Source organism: Tubulanus polymorphus, chromosome 11 (genome assembly GCF_964204645.1).
Source record: "Tubulanus polymorphus chromosome 11, tnTubPoly1.2, whole genome shotgun sequence".
Classification (NCBI taxonomy): domain Eukaryota; kingdom Metazoa; phylum Nemertea; class Palaeonemertea; order Tubulaniformes; family Tubulanidae; genus Tubulanus; species Tubulanus polymorphus.
The window spans coordinates 13372387-13387019 of NC_134035.1; the positions used below are offsets into that span (position 1 = coordinate 13372387).

The following is a 14633-nucleotide window of genomic DNA, read 5'->3' on the forward strand; positions in this document are numbered from 1 at the left end:
GGATTTAGATCGCGGTGGAAGTCCAGCAACGAGTCCTGAAAATGTAATCTACACTTCAGCTTCACCCGTAAGATAATCTCGACCCAGTTTCGATAGAACTCATTATTGAATTGAAACATTCAGGAAAGAATCAAACTCTTAAGTGGGTAGATACAGCATTTGATATTTGTGTTGCTGTTTGGGTTGGAGGAGGGGGCATGAGGGGGTGGGGTGATTACAGTTTTAATGACCTCTGCACCAGTCACACTTGGTATTTAGTGCACCACTGTACTTCTAGGTAACTAACTTGGGTCAGGGTAAATAAAGTTTAGATTATTCACACTGGGCTCACTGATTTTCAGAACTCATTCAAATCACCCCCCCCCCCCCCCCCCGTACTGCAACGACCGAGGAGGGGGCCAGAAGAGGAGGGCGCGGTGGGTGATCGATGATGTCGATATTGAAGAACATGTTGATCTGAATTGATTGATTGATGATAGTTCGTACCTGTTTTTAGTTTCGCTGCTGCTGACATTCTATAAATGATTCTCATTTTCTACAAAATCAAAACATTTTTTGCCGCTTTGGAAATTATTTCATTCTCAGAATCCGTCACACAATATCCCAAAATCTCTGCATCACTGACGGAATTTGAGATTTAAGACGAAAATTTCCACAAGGAAGTGATTTGTTGCCATAATAAGACTCCTCATTCTTCCAGTATCGCGCGGGTAGGAGATAGGGTTCAGTGTTGTCTCAACCAGGGTTATGATATTGTTGGAGCAGTCCCTTAATTAGGGTTAGCACATACACCGGTTAGCGGCTCTAAATGCGGAACCTGTAATCCGGCTCCGTAATTTACTCTCTACTGTCGGAACCCAGTAGTTCAGTCGGTTCAGTGGTTTGACAGCAGTATTTTTAGAGGTTATACCCCGCGCCGCTGTTGTAATGGCTCCTGTCGAGGTTGTGGTAAGTTGTCTTACTTATTCTGTATTTTATGTATTTCATTTACAGTAACTGACAATATCTTAAATCATAGTAAAACCAACACTCAGTGACTGAGTCTACATTTTTGGCTTTGCGGAAAGGAAAGGTCCCTCACCTGGCTGGTCACGACCCCTCACTGACCATCATGACTGGTTTGCACTGAACTGTCTCGTGACCCTTTATTTAAGAGCCTGTGTTCTGTCTATTAAAATGGAGTTTGTCGACACATGAAAGCTGTCATTGTCTGGGTCTTATGAAGAAGTGTCCGACCGTCTTTACTCTTTGCCTTTGGTGGCGTCAACGGTCTAGGGCTCCTGTCCAAGCCAAGCTGTCCTCTTGTTGGCCTGTCATTAGTTATATGTCCTTCTCTCTCTCCAAGTATCATTGATTACACACAGTCTGACAGGAACAGGTGTGTTTGGATGATGCTAAACAGGTCTGTTGTACTCTACAGACGAGCTGGGCTGGGCCTGGGTCTCTGCATAGGCCGCATTAATTAGTCCTGTAAAACTTGGCCCTGACAGGACCAGTTGTTCCTTAGCATCAGGAAACCTATTTAACATTCAGGATATCTATTTAACCAGGACAGTTTTTATAGCCTATATATATTTATATGATATTGAGTTGATTTCAATCAGGCCCTACTCGTGATTTAATGGTTTTAACTCGCAACTGTTGAACTGTAGGTCCTCGGTCTGACTATTTGTCATATGAAAACATGTGATAATGTGTAATCAATCTAGTTTATAAATCTATACTCAGTATAACAGTCGCGGTACCCCGGTGTGTGAGAGACCAACACTAGGTTCTAGTCAATATTAAATCTTCAAGTATTCTGCACGTATAACCCAGATTTCTATAGTAAGGGGGACATGACCTGAGTGCGACTAATCAAATCATATATGATATCGTGTTAAGTATGGTACTTATAAATGCAGAAATATTTAACTTGAAAAGTTCTGAGTCTCGCTGGCTGATTATTGAAGAGCGCTCTACTTTCTATCCTCCTCAAGGAGACAATTAAGACATTCTTGTTTTGACGTTTTCTGTGCTGATCGAGACCTGAACGGTTTATGTCTAAACGTTTTAATGAATTCTAAGTCGAATTAGGACAAAATTGAAGATCTTTTTACTACAGGATAATTGTTTAGAATTAGTGCAGTAGAACATTTTCGTACTAGGTACTTGAAAAATATAATTAGATGTCATAATGACTTTATTCTGGAGTTAGAAGATAGGGTAGTACTTTTCCCATTGAGGGGAAGGTTTACTGAGGGTCCTATCTTAGGAATTATTATCAATTGTGTTGCGTTATGAGGTTCTCTCGGGCTTTGTTGATTTGTAGAAGAGCTCTGGACCTGATTCCACAGTGTTCTGAATTAAGATTGCACTCAAGAGTTTACTTATTGAAAGTGAACTGTGGAACTGGATCCAGAACAGTAGAACTGATTCAAAGCAGTGGTACTGGATCCAGAACTGTGAAACTGGATTCAGAACTGTAAAACTGGATTCAGAACTGTGGAACTGATTCCAGAACTGTGGAACTGGATCCTGAACTGTGGAACTGAATCTAGAACTGTGGAACTGGATCCAGAACTGTGGAACTGGATCCAGAACTGTGGAACTGGATCCAGAACTGTGAAACTGGATTCAGAACTGTAAAACTGGATTCAGAACTGTGGAACTGAATCCAGAACTGTGGAACTGGATCCTGAACTGTGGAACTGAATCTAGAACTGTGGAACTGGATCCAGAACTGTGGAACTGGATCCAGAACTGTGGAACTGGATCCAGAACTGTGGAACTGGACTCTTTTAAGCGTAAAGTTAAATGCATCCTTGTATAACATGCAAATATGGTTATTGATTGAACCCAAATTTCATCATGCGAAAACCGTGTTATTCAGATTGAAGAGAAACAAGATTTGAATAATTCATAAAGAAATTCAAATAATATAAAAACTAGTTACGGATAAAAATCGATAATATAGTAATAATTTCTGGTCGCGTATTTTATCCTATCACATTCAAACACACATTCAGCATTTATCACTGACATCTGTTCAACAGTCATTCTCCAGACAGAGGTTCAACACGGGATGATTCAATATTCTTCATTTCACCAGTGTTGAGAAAATATACCGATTTCATTTGTGTCGATGAACAGGAAAGGTTCGGATCTAGACGGATTTTGAAAAGTTTCCTTGAAAATTTCTCGAGAGTTGGCCCAGACCCTTGGCACTTGCCTATTCAACTACTGGGTCTCGGGGTCTTGTCACGTAAATTTGGAGGATGGAAGTCAAAGATTCATGACTGAACTTAGATTCCGGTATTTGAGGCTTTGTTAGTAGAATAGTTTTGATTATGATTGAGAAGATATTGTTCGTATAGACTCAATACACACTCACAGCTGTCTAATAGAATAGGGAGCCTCGATCCTCCCTCACTCAGTGGTTGAAACAGCTTTGCGTGTGACTAATACTAACACACTAGCAGCAGACGGCAGTACGACTGATAGGACCGCAGACAGTGAGACAGGATACACACACGTACAAATCATGTCTACTTTAGGTATAATTGTAAGTAATCTCAATATCGCGCTTTAAATCGGAAAGCAAAATGTCTGATTTTGAACGCGAGATTTCAGAAATTTGATATCGAACATTTCGTAGTAATGTCAACATTTGAAATTTGAGCTGATTTGATATCTCATTGATTAGATTAACTTCATTTCAATTTTAGCCTATTTGTAAATTTGTTGTCATAAAGAGATTGTTTTGAAATTTTATATCATAAAGAATCTACGTAGTGAGAGAGACTTCATGTAAGATGTGCTTAAATTCAGTAGTGCCGGAAATTAGGGGCTGATTCAGGGGGTAGAGACTTTGACAGTAGAACTAAGAAGTGAATTGGACATATTATACTGGAATAGAGCAAGTAAGGTATCCTCGCAGTCAAAACAAGGGTCAGAACAATTTTGAAATTTTAATGCATTTTTGTGCGATTTCTAGGCACTTCAGGTGCATCACAGTGATCTGCTGTCTTTAGTTACGGGTGGAAAAAGTGCCTTGAAAAATATTGCCTTTGCATTTTCAAGACACGCGATAATTGCGACATTGTCTGGATCCACCATAAGCAGCCTTTTTGACACCAGTGCCCGGTTGTACAATATGACTCAAATATAAGACCAGCCTAAAACCATCCTTTAGTTCTATATCTAACAACTCGTGACTATTCTTGAGACCAAGTCTGTGTAACTGGAGCATAGTTCAGAAATAAAAAAGATTCCCGTGACAATATTCGAGCAAAATGAACAGATTGTATTTCAGTAACATTAGATATATATATGTAACATTGATAAAACCGATGCATTTGTTTCATAGAACGACAAAAATTGTATATAATATGATAATTTCTATATTATTGTATAGAAGCAGCTGTTCACGTTCGGTTCCGTGCCTGGATATATGAACTGATCTAGATTATTAATATTCAATATCGTACATATCTTACACGTACATACACACTACTCATCAGGTTTATCAATCAGTCTGATCGTTTTGGTCTCGTGGTTCCGGACAGAGGTTTCTTGCACTTCCCTGATTAACTACTGCTGTCTGTGTATTTCCTCTGATATTCCCTTACAATCTATAGAGATCTCTGTTTGTCTTCTTCGTCAAGATTCCAATAATTTCATCTATGAATTGTCTGCTTAAATGTGTTTCAATTGAATATTTTCTGTAACTGAAATTTACATCAGTTTTTCCTGATCTCCCTTTGTCCTCACTCTCCCTCCCTTTGCCCCTCTCTCCCTCTGCCCTCTCTCTCCTTTTGCCCCCTTCCCCTCTCTCCCTCTTCCCTCTCCCTCTCCCCTCCCTCACCCTCCCTCTCCCTCTCTCTCCCTTTGTCCTCCCTCTCCCTCCCTTTGCCCCTCTCTCCCTCTCCCCTCTCTCTCTCCCTCTCCCTCTCTCTCCCTCTCCCCTCCCTCTCCCTCTTCCTTCCCCTTTTCTCTGCACATTTCATATGTAATGATACATGTTTTATATTGTTTGTGTCTTACAGAAACTTGCTACATGTGTAAGTATCCTTCTCATAGTAACTCACCACCACCACGTCGTCTCTGCTCAAACCGATGATCCGGATCACGATGCCGCTGTTACCGTCGACGCTGCTGATGACGCAGCCGCCGTAGATACTGACACCGCACCCCCTCAAACACCGCCACCTGGTGACGATAAACAAAAACAACCTAAAAAGAACACTATTGTCATAGCGATAGTGGTAATATATCACTTAGTAACACTTCAACAATCGGACAGATTGCGGCGGATAGTGGCTCCCTCTATTCTATTATCTCCGAGCATGATTGGTCGGTTTCAGAGGTTGTTACTATGGCGACAGCTGCTTCTTTTGCTTTATCTACAACTCTCTTCTTGTTTTCACTATATTTTCTTGTTTTGCTGTGATAGATTTTTGACCGTTAAATTCTTTGAAACTACGGCACATTCTACCGCCGACTGTGGCTCCCTCTATATTTAACCCTTTTCAGTTTTCGAACCCCCCGCTGTTAAACGGTGTTCGCTATACACACCTCGGTGTCATCATTTGCTTGTGGTATTCTGTGTGCGTCGTTTATTAATTAGTTTAATTATGCTAACGAGTTTTTGATCGACATGTTTAGTCTAATAATAGATATCTGTATATGTGTTGATGTATACAGTAGGTTTGTATGAATAATTATCCCTTAGATACTACAATAAATAATGATCTCCATTTTATTAATATATCTACATATTATATCTATATACATACTAGTATACTACAGTATCGCAGACAACATATGAAATATAAATATCGCTGTAAAATTGAATAGTTTATCGATGCTGTCATGTTTTGATTGTTCCTATCATCACGAGCTGAAACGATGCAGTTGTTAGAAACTTGCTTCAAGTCATTGACAGACGTAACGACAACTAAAACTGCAATTTAAGGCTTAATTAGTAATACCTCGTTTCTCCTAATCGGCCGGGTCACTTTTGTAAATCGCGATAAAATGTGTAATCAGTTTATTTCTATAACTGCCGGGTCTGTTATTGTTAGTTTGATCATGATTTTAAAAGAAGTGATGTACAGGGTAGATAGGCGGCCGGCCGGGTCAACTTTTAAGCTAAAATTTTACCAAAAACCTGGAAAACCTTTGGATAATGTTATTGACCGCGTGTTTCATCATCAGTACATGATTGACTGAAAAATGAATGAATTGGAACATTTAAAACCTAGAAATTTCTCTGATTCATTCGCAGGGAATTTTGTATCGTAACATGGAAAAACCCGGGAAATTTCAGAGGAATTTGTAAATGGATGTAAAGTGGCGCCATCCTGTATGAGATGATGATGTTATTGTTGTATATTTACAGGCTGTAGCCGGTGTAGTCGGTGTAGGGTTAGTCATAATCGCCGCTATAGTTATAAAGAAACTATCAAAGAAGAAAAGTGCACCGGTCGCGCTGGTTGACCCGAACGTGAAATATCCTCTACGTCTGGTCGACCGTGAGGAGATCAGTCACGATACGAGACGTTTCCGTTTCGCTCTTCCATCACCGCAGCATATACTGGGATTACCAGTCGGTGAGTACTACATGACTCCAGCAGTCAATAGTCCCAGTGACTCCATCACCGCAGCATATACTGGGATTACCAGTCGGTGAGTACAACATGACTCCAGCAGTCCCTAGTCCCAGTGACTCCATCACCGCAGCATATACTGGGATTACCAGTCGGTGAGTACAACATGACTCCAGCAGTCAATAGTCCCAGTGACTCCAGCAGTCACTAGTCTCAGTGACTCCAGCAGTAACTGGTCTCAGTGACTCCAGCAGTAACTAGTCCCAGTGACTCCAGCAGTCACTAGTCTCAGTGACTCCAGCAGTAACTGGTGTGAGTGCAACCTGTATTAAGTGACTCCAGCAGTAACTGGTCTCTACATCTATAGACGATAAGTCCTTATCATATTCTGAAACTTGCCCTGAAGTCGTTGTAGTTGTGACAATTATTGTGTCTAGGATTTATCCAAATAAAGACTTAACGCTTAGTAAATTGAATTGGAAATAGAAATTGAGACTCAAAAATAGAGAAGACTTATCTAAATGGCAATTTACACTTAGTAGATTGAATTGTAATTACAAATCAGGACTCAAAATAGGAGATGACTTCAGTAATGTGATGACTGACTCGAGTTTGTTTAACTGTAGTTTGTGATATGATTGTATTTTCTCATTCTATAGGTCAACATATCTACCTGAGCGCCAGAATCGATGGACAGCTCGTCATTCGACCTTATACACCTGTTTCTAGTGATGACGATAAAGGATTCTTTGATCTGGTTATTAAGGTTCGTCTTAGATCTTAGATTAGAGAGAGGGAGTCGTTTTAGATCTTAGATCCTAAATTAGAGAGAAAGAGAGAGAACTCTCAGAATCAACTCTAAATGTACCGGTGAGACTGTGAACCCGGGCATACTGGCCACATCATTCACTGGTCTCTCATCAATCACTGATTCAATCGGTTTTGAATCCTGGTGGTGACTGAGTATCTCAAGTGTTTTGTCTCTGGCCTGGCTATGATAACTGAATTGGTACTCGGTGGGATGGGGGTGGTAAAATAAAAACCTTGAACCTCCTTATTTTCTAAAAATTTTCGTACGCAATTTTATTAACCGTTTTGAATTATGATAATTGTACGTTAGGGGTAATTCATTTATTACGTACGCATTAGGGGAGGGGGGAGGGGTCAGTGCAATTGCGTTCTGTAATGCTTAATGTATATGAAAAAATGGCCGATTTTGCGTACAGAGGGGGTTGAAAAATTCAAATTTTATGCGTACGTAATAAATGAATGATCCTTTAGCGAGATACATATACAAAAATTCAAATTTTAATCCTGTTTAAAGAGAGTCAGCGTAAGGTGTTCTCCGAATCTGTATTGTAGGTCTACTTCAAGAATGTGCATCCTAAATTCCCGGAGGGCGGAAAAATGTCGCAACATTTGAACGATATGGAGATTAACGATTACATCGATGTTCGCGGTCCGTCTGGTCTCCTCGTTTACACCGCTCCAGGTAAAAACATATTAAACTATTCTCTAAATCATCGGAATTCTCTCTCAAAATGTAGAGAGAATCCTACAAGAATAACGAAAAACCAGCCCAAAAATTTAACTGAAGCTAGTAGTTTATTCAATGTTTTGACTCAGGAATAATGAATAATGATGACTATCAGGATATAGTCGAGACGTTGAATAAGCTACTAGCTTCAGTTACATTTTTGGGCTGGTTTTTCGTTATTCTTGTAGGATTCTCTCTACATCGCTTCAACACGGATCCATAGTGTTTTATCAATCATGATCTCTCTCAAAATATTTTCATCTATATTTTACATTATGAATATTGAAATATGTTCATCTCTGAGCACGTATAATCATCACGACGTTTTAAACTTAGACGTGATTCAATGATAAATTAATAAATTGTTACGTTTCAAACCTAGAGATTTCTCTGATTCACTTTTTGTGTAATCACATGGAAACCTGAGGGAAAACTGAGGGGACTGATTTGTAAATGAGTGGAAAGTAGCGCCACCCTGATAAATATCTATGGATCTTCAATGAAACTGTATTTTAATCTAACTGTTTAAAATCTAATGTTACATTTGTTTATCAGGTGAACTGGCGATTCGTGAAGATAAGAAAAGTGAACCGGTTCAACGTAAAGTGAACAAGATTTCACTAATTGCCGGCGGGACTGGAATAACACCGATGCTACAGATTATCAGACAAGTTTTTAAAGATCCAGAAGACACGACGGAACTTGCTCTACTGTTCGCTAACCAGGTATATTAATACTGACTCTATCCTTTACAGCCTCCTTTACGACTGCAGTTATACATGGGATTTCAGTTCAAATAGTTCATATCCTTAACTCCTTAGTCGAAAAATAGTTAAAACTTTCAAAAACTGAGCATTCACTCTATTCATCACATGTGTTCAGTACTTCACATTTTTGAATGAAAATGAACTACAAACACCAGAAATTAGATATTTCATCAGCACACTTTCAAAAACTAACCGTCCACACTTCACATGGTGTTCAGTGCTTCACCTGAGACATTTTTAATTGAAAATCAACTACAAACACCAAACATTAGACATTTCATACAAACTTCACTGTAATAATGAATGCTTGTCTGAAAGGGGTGTAGAATACATGGAGGCAGGTTTGTGAAGGGGTCGATCTCGGACTGCAGTTTAATACCTGTCTCTATAATTGATATGTTTTAGACTGAACAGGATATTCTGTTGAGAGAGGAATTGGAAGAAATAGCGAGTAGCCATCGTAAACGCTTTAAACTGTGGTACACCGTCGATCGCGCTCCGGAAGGTGAGTATTTAAAACACGTGCTGTTTGAAAAGTCCGCGCCAGTTGATCAGAATTTGGTTAATTGTTGGATAAATGCCTTTGTGACCACGTTGTTTATCCACTAGTTTACTCTAAGCCTTTCAGTGCGGTATTTTATTCACTGATAGGCTTTGCTAGTACACAGCATCGCGGTGTATTGATGTAAATAGTAATTAGTTGTTATCTCTCCTGAAAGATGGCAGCACGTGTCAAACATAGAGAAATATTAGTAACTATTGATACACCGCACAGCAGTGTAGACGCACTATAGCGGTATGCCATTTATTCAAGGAGTGGAATTTCTAGAAATTTTCAAATTATCTCCCGCACTTTCTAGTATTGATTATCTAGCACTGAAAGGGTTAATAGAGCAGCTGGGCTCCACGTTTATTTAAGAATTCTACTATCACACGAATAAATGTATATATTTCTAGGTTGGGAGTACAGCGAAGGATTTATCAGCGCTGATATGATTTCCGCTCATCTATTTCCACCCGGTGATGATTCGATTGTTCTGATGTGCGGACCGCCGCCGATGATTAAATTCGCTTGTTTACCGAACCTCGATAAACTCGGCTACGCGGAGAACATGAGATTCGCTTTCTAAACTTTATACACATACGAACCGTGTTCCACAGTTCTGTACACGGTTCCACAGGTTCTGGAACCAGTTCCACAGTTCAGGACTCAGTCCTGCACTTCAGGATCCAGTCCCACAATTCTGGATCTGGTTCCACACTTCAGGACCCAGTCCCGCAATTCTGGACCCAGTTCCACACTTCAGGACCCAGTCCTGAAGTTCTGGACCCAGTTCCACATTTCAGGACCCAGTCCTGCAGTTCTGGACCCAGTTCCACACTTCAGGACCCAGTCCTGAAGTTCTGGACCCAGTTCCACATTTCAGGACCCAGTCCTGCAGTTCTGGACCCAGTTCCACACTTCAGGACCCAGTCCTGAAGTTCTCGACCCAGTTCCACATTTCAGGACCCAGTCTTGCAGTTCTGGACCCAGTTCCACACTTCAGGACCCAGTCCTGAAGTTCTGGACCCAGTTCCACACTTCAGGACCCAGTCCTGAAGTTCTGGACCCAGTTCCACATTTCAGGACCCAGTCCCGCAATTCTGGATCTGGTTCCACACTTCTTGGACACGCTAAAATTTGACTCAAAAATTAGAATTAGTAAATTTCCAAATATTCTAAAACTTGCGTAAAATTATCACGGAAAGAACTGTGAACAACAAACCATGGAGAATAAATTTTGATATTGGATTTGTTTGAATATAGGAAAGATTTATGAATTATTGATTTGATGTGATTTGTTTATGAAATGCTATGTTTGTTTTTTTGGAAGCGGGAATTCTGTGAGTTTATATCATTGTCGATATAATCAGCTTGAAAGAACAATATTTTTGGAAAAATGAATTTTTTTTGTGTCTAAATTCAACAAAAAAAGAAGAATCTGAACAAAGATGAGGTGGTTATTTGCGGTTGTTTTATTGAACGAACTTTAAAACGCTTTTGTAAATAAATCTATATATTCTGTATATGGATAGATGGTGAACTGTTAATCTTTAGTTATAACTGTAAAAACTATCTACATACATATAAAACTTACATTTGTAACCAGTTAGATTTGGATCTAATCCGGATTTTGATCAAGTTCATGTTGATCTAGATTCCAAGTGTTTAAATGAATCTGGAAACTAATTCTGATATGGATTTCGTGAAAACCAAAACCTGGTTCACGAGCTGTGTTGATCAAACGTTGGTTAAAGATAACATGCGGATGATTACTGTGGACTTTTAATGGTCACTGTGTCAACTATCCACTGTGTAACTCTTACCAACTTTAACCAACGACAGCTGTCCCTTAGAATTTGGCTTTGAGTAAAATTCTTGAGGTTTCACTAGTTGTGAAACTCTCACTCGTGATAAATTTTATCAGATCCGAATGGTCCAAATCAGTCGACCCCCTTCTATAGTGTATTCAAATAGTATTCATTTGTGTGATACATATATCAACAACCAGTGTGTGGACCAGCGGTTCCACCAGTGTGGATGGATCCTGTTCCACAGTTATGAGTTTATATACAATGTAACTCACAACTGTGGAACTGGGTCTTGTAGTATTTATACTTATAATTAACTATGCAGTGATATCGTTAAATGTGCTATAAGTATTTGTAATAATGTTGAGGTGATTGTGTCGTAGGATGAGGAAATTCTTCATTTGACTTTTTTGTAGAAATAAATCGTCAAACTCGTTTCGATGTTTGGATAATATAGAAATAATTATAGGCATCTGATAGTGCTTTATTGAAACTTGTATTTTTCAATGAATAAAAGCTTCTGCTTTGCGAAATTCAAGCTCAATTTGTTGTTTGTTTTCACCTCGGGGCTCCGTGGATACCTACAGACCTAAATATGAGGATGTCTTTAATTACTAGGTTCGAAAACCGAAACGCCCCTGTACATCCTCTATTCAGCATCAGGACCATTCTGAATCAGTAGCAGTAATTACTGGGTTCGAACCCGGGATAATTGCTCAGATTAATAATGATAATGCTATGATCGCCATCTATTGGATTATGGCAGAACCGACTAGATAGCTCTTATTTGTCTCACTGAGTCTTCTTCAGTGGGTTGAAATCACACTCGCCATCTGGTGGATTTCTATGCTACAACAGTCTAATGATGGTTCTATCCATCAGATGGCGAGTGTGATTTTCACGGATTAAAGAAGACTCAGTGAGACCAGTGAGAGCTGTCTAGTCAGTTCAGCCAAATTCCAATAGATGGCGATCACGATAGAAAGCTTGATATCCTCTTCTTGTTGGGCATCGGCCTGTACACCTTCTATTCAGCATCAGTACCACTCTGAATCAGTATCAGTAATTACTCGGTTCGAACCCGGGACACCCCTGTACATCCTCTACTCAGCATCAGTACCACTCTGAATCAGCATCAGTAATTACTGGGTTCGAGCCCGGGACACCCCTGAACATCCTCTATTCAGCATCAAGATCCCTGAATTATTGTAAATAATTACTGGGTTCGAGCCCGGGACACCCCTGTACATCCTATTCAGCATCAGGACCACTCTGAATCATTGTCACTAATTACTGGATTCGAGCCCGGGACACCCATGTGCAACCTCTATCAGCATCAGGACCACTCAGAATCAGCATCTGTAATCATTGGGCTCGAACCCGGGACACCCGCTTAGTTTGATAATGATGTTCTGATTGCCATCTATTGGATTTTGGCAGAACCGACTAGATAGCTCTTATTTGTCTCACTGAGTCTTCTTCAGTGGGTTGAAATCACACTCGCCATCTGGTGGATTTCAACGCTACTACAGTTTAATGATGGTTATATCCACCAGATGGCGAGTGTGATTTTAACGGATTAAAGAAGACTCAGTGAGACCAGTGAGAGCTATCTAGTCAGTTCAGCCAAATTCCAATAGATGGCGATCACGATAGAAATCTTGATATCCTCTCCTTGTTGGGCATCGGCCAGTACATCCTCTAAACAGCATCAATCAGGACCATTCTGAATCATTGTAAATAATTACTGGGTTCGAGCCCGGGAAACCCCTGTACATCCTCTATTCAACATCAGGATAAATCTGAATCATTGTAAATAATTACTGGGTTCGAGCCCTGGACACCCCTGTATAGTGTATTCAAATAGTATTCATTTGTGTGATACATATATCAACGACCAGTGTGTGGACCAGCGGTTCCACCAGTGTGGATGGATCCTGTTCCACAGTTATGAGTTTATATACAATGTAACTCACAACTGTGGAACTGGGTCCTGTAGTATTTATACTTATAATTAACTATGCAGTGATATCGTTAAATGTGCTATAAGTATTTGTAATAATGTTGAGGTGATTGTGTCGTAGGATGAGGAAATTCTTCATTTGACTTTTTTGTAGAAATAAATCGTCAAACTCGTTTCGATGTTTGGATAATATAGAAATAATTATAGGCATCTGATAGTGCTGTATTGAAACTTGTATTTTTCAATGAATAAAAGCTTCTGCTTTGCGAAATTCAAGCTCAATTTGTTGTTTGTTTTCACCTCGGGGCTCCGTGGATACCTACAGACCTAAATATGAGGATGTCTTTAATTACTAGGTTCGAAAACCGAAACGCCCCTGTACATCCTCTATTCAGCATCAGGACCATTCTGAATCAGTAGCAGTAATTACTGGGTTCGAACCCGGGATAATTGCTCAGTTTAATAATGATAATGCTATGATCGCCATCTATTGGATTATGGCAGAACCGACTAGATAGCTCTTATTTGTCTCACTGACTCTTCTTTAATGCTTTGAAATCACACTCGCCATCTGGTGGATTTCTATGCTACTACAGTCTAATGATGGTTTTATCCACCAGATGGCGAGTGTGATTTTAACGGATGAAAGGAATGTCAGTGAGACCAGTGAGAGCTATCTAGTCAGTTCAGCCAAATTCCAATAGATGGCGATCACGATAGAAATCTTGATATCCTCTCCTTGTTGGGCATCGGCCTGTACATCCTCTAAACAGCATCTGGACCACTCTGAATCATTGTGAATAATCACTGGGTTCGAGCCCTGGACACCCCTGTACATCCTCTATTCAGCATCAGGATAAATCTGAATCAGCATCAGTAATTACTGGGTTCGAACCCGATAGACCTCTGAACATCCTCGACTCAGCATCAGGATAACTGAATCATTGCAAATAATTACTAGGTTCGAGCCCGGGACACCCCTGTACATCCTATTCAGCATCAGGACCACTCTGAATCATTGTCACTAATTACTGGATTCGAGCCCGGGACACCCGCTTAGTTTGATAATGATACTATGATCGCCATCTATTGGATTTTGGCAGAACCGACTAGATAGCTCTTATTTGTCTCACTGAGTCTTCTTCAGTGGGTTGAAATCACACTCGCCATCTGGTGGATTTCTATGCTACTACAGTTTAATGATGGTTATATCCACCAGATGGCGAGTGTGATTTTAACGGATTAAAGAAGACTCAGTGAGACCAGTGAGAGCTATCTAGTCAGTTCAGCCAAATTCCAATAGATGGCGATCACGATAGAAAGCTTGATATCCTCTCCTTGTTGGGCATCGGCCTGTACACCTATTCAGCATCAGTACCACTCTGAATCAGTATCAGTAATTACTCGGTTCGAACCCGGGACAC

General features: G+C 40.0%; 1 protein-coding gene across 5 annotated transcripts; it reads left to right on the forward strand.

Moving 5' to 3' along the window:
- Window positions 1-847: 847 nt before the first annotated feature.
- On the forward strand, window positions 848-11759 carry LOC141913302 (NADH-cytochrome b5 reductase 3-like). 5 transcript variants are annotated; one of them, XM_074804798.1, is made up of 8 exons: window positions 853-948; window positions 5028-5042; window positions 6383-6593; window positions 7250-7356; window positions 7953-8082; window positions 8683-8852; window positions 9300-9399; window positions 9852-11758. In XM_074804798.1, exons 1-8 carry the CDS (start codon window positions 928-930, stop codon window positions 10022-10024), a joined length of 927 nt encoding a protein of 308 aa, XP_074660899.1. In that variant the 5' UTR covers window positions 853-927; the 3' UTR covers window positions 10025-11758. The 5 variants fall into 5 exon arrangements, with proteins under 5 accessions (XP_074660900.1, XP_074660899.1, XP_074660898.1 ...); XM_074804797.1 differs by having other exon boundaries at window positions 854-948; window positions 5028-5246; window positions 9852-11759; XM_074804796.1 differs by lacking the exon at window positions 853-948 and adding an exon at window positions 3357-3544 and having other exon boundaries at window positions 5028-5246; window positions 9852-11759.
- Window positions 11760-14633: the final 2874 nt, after the last annotated feature.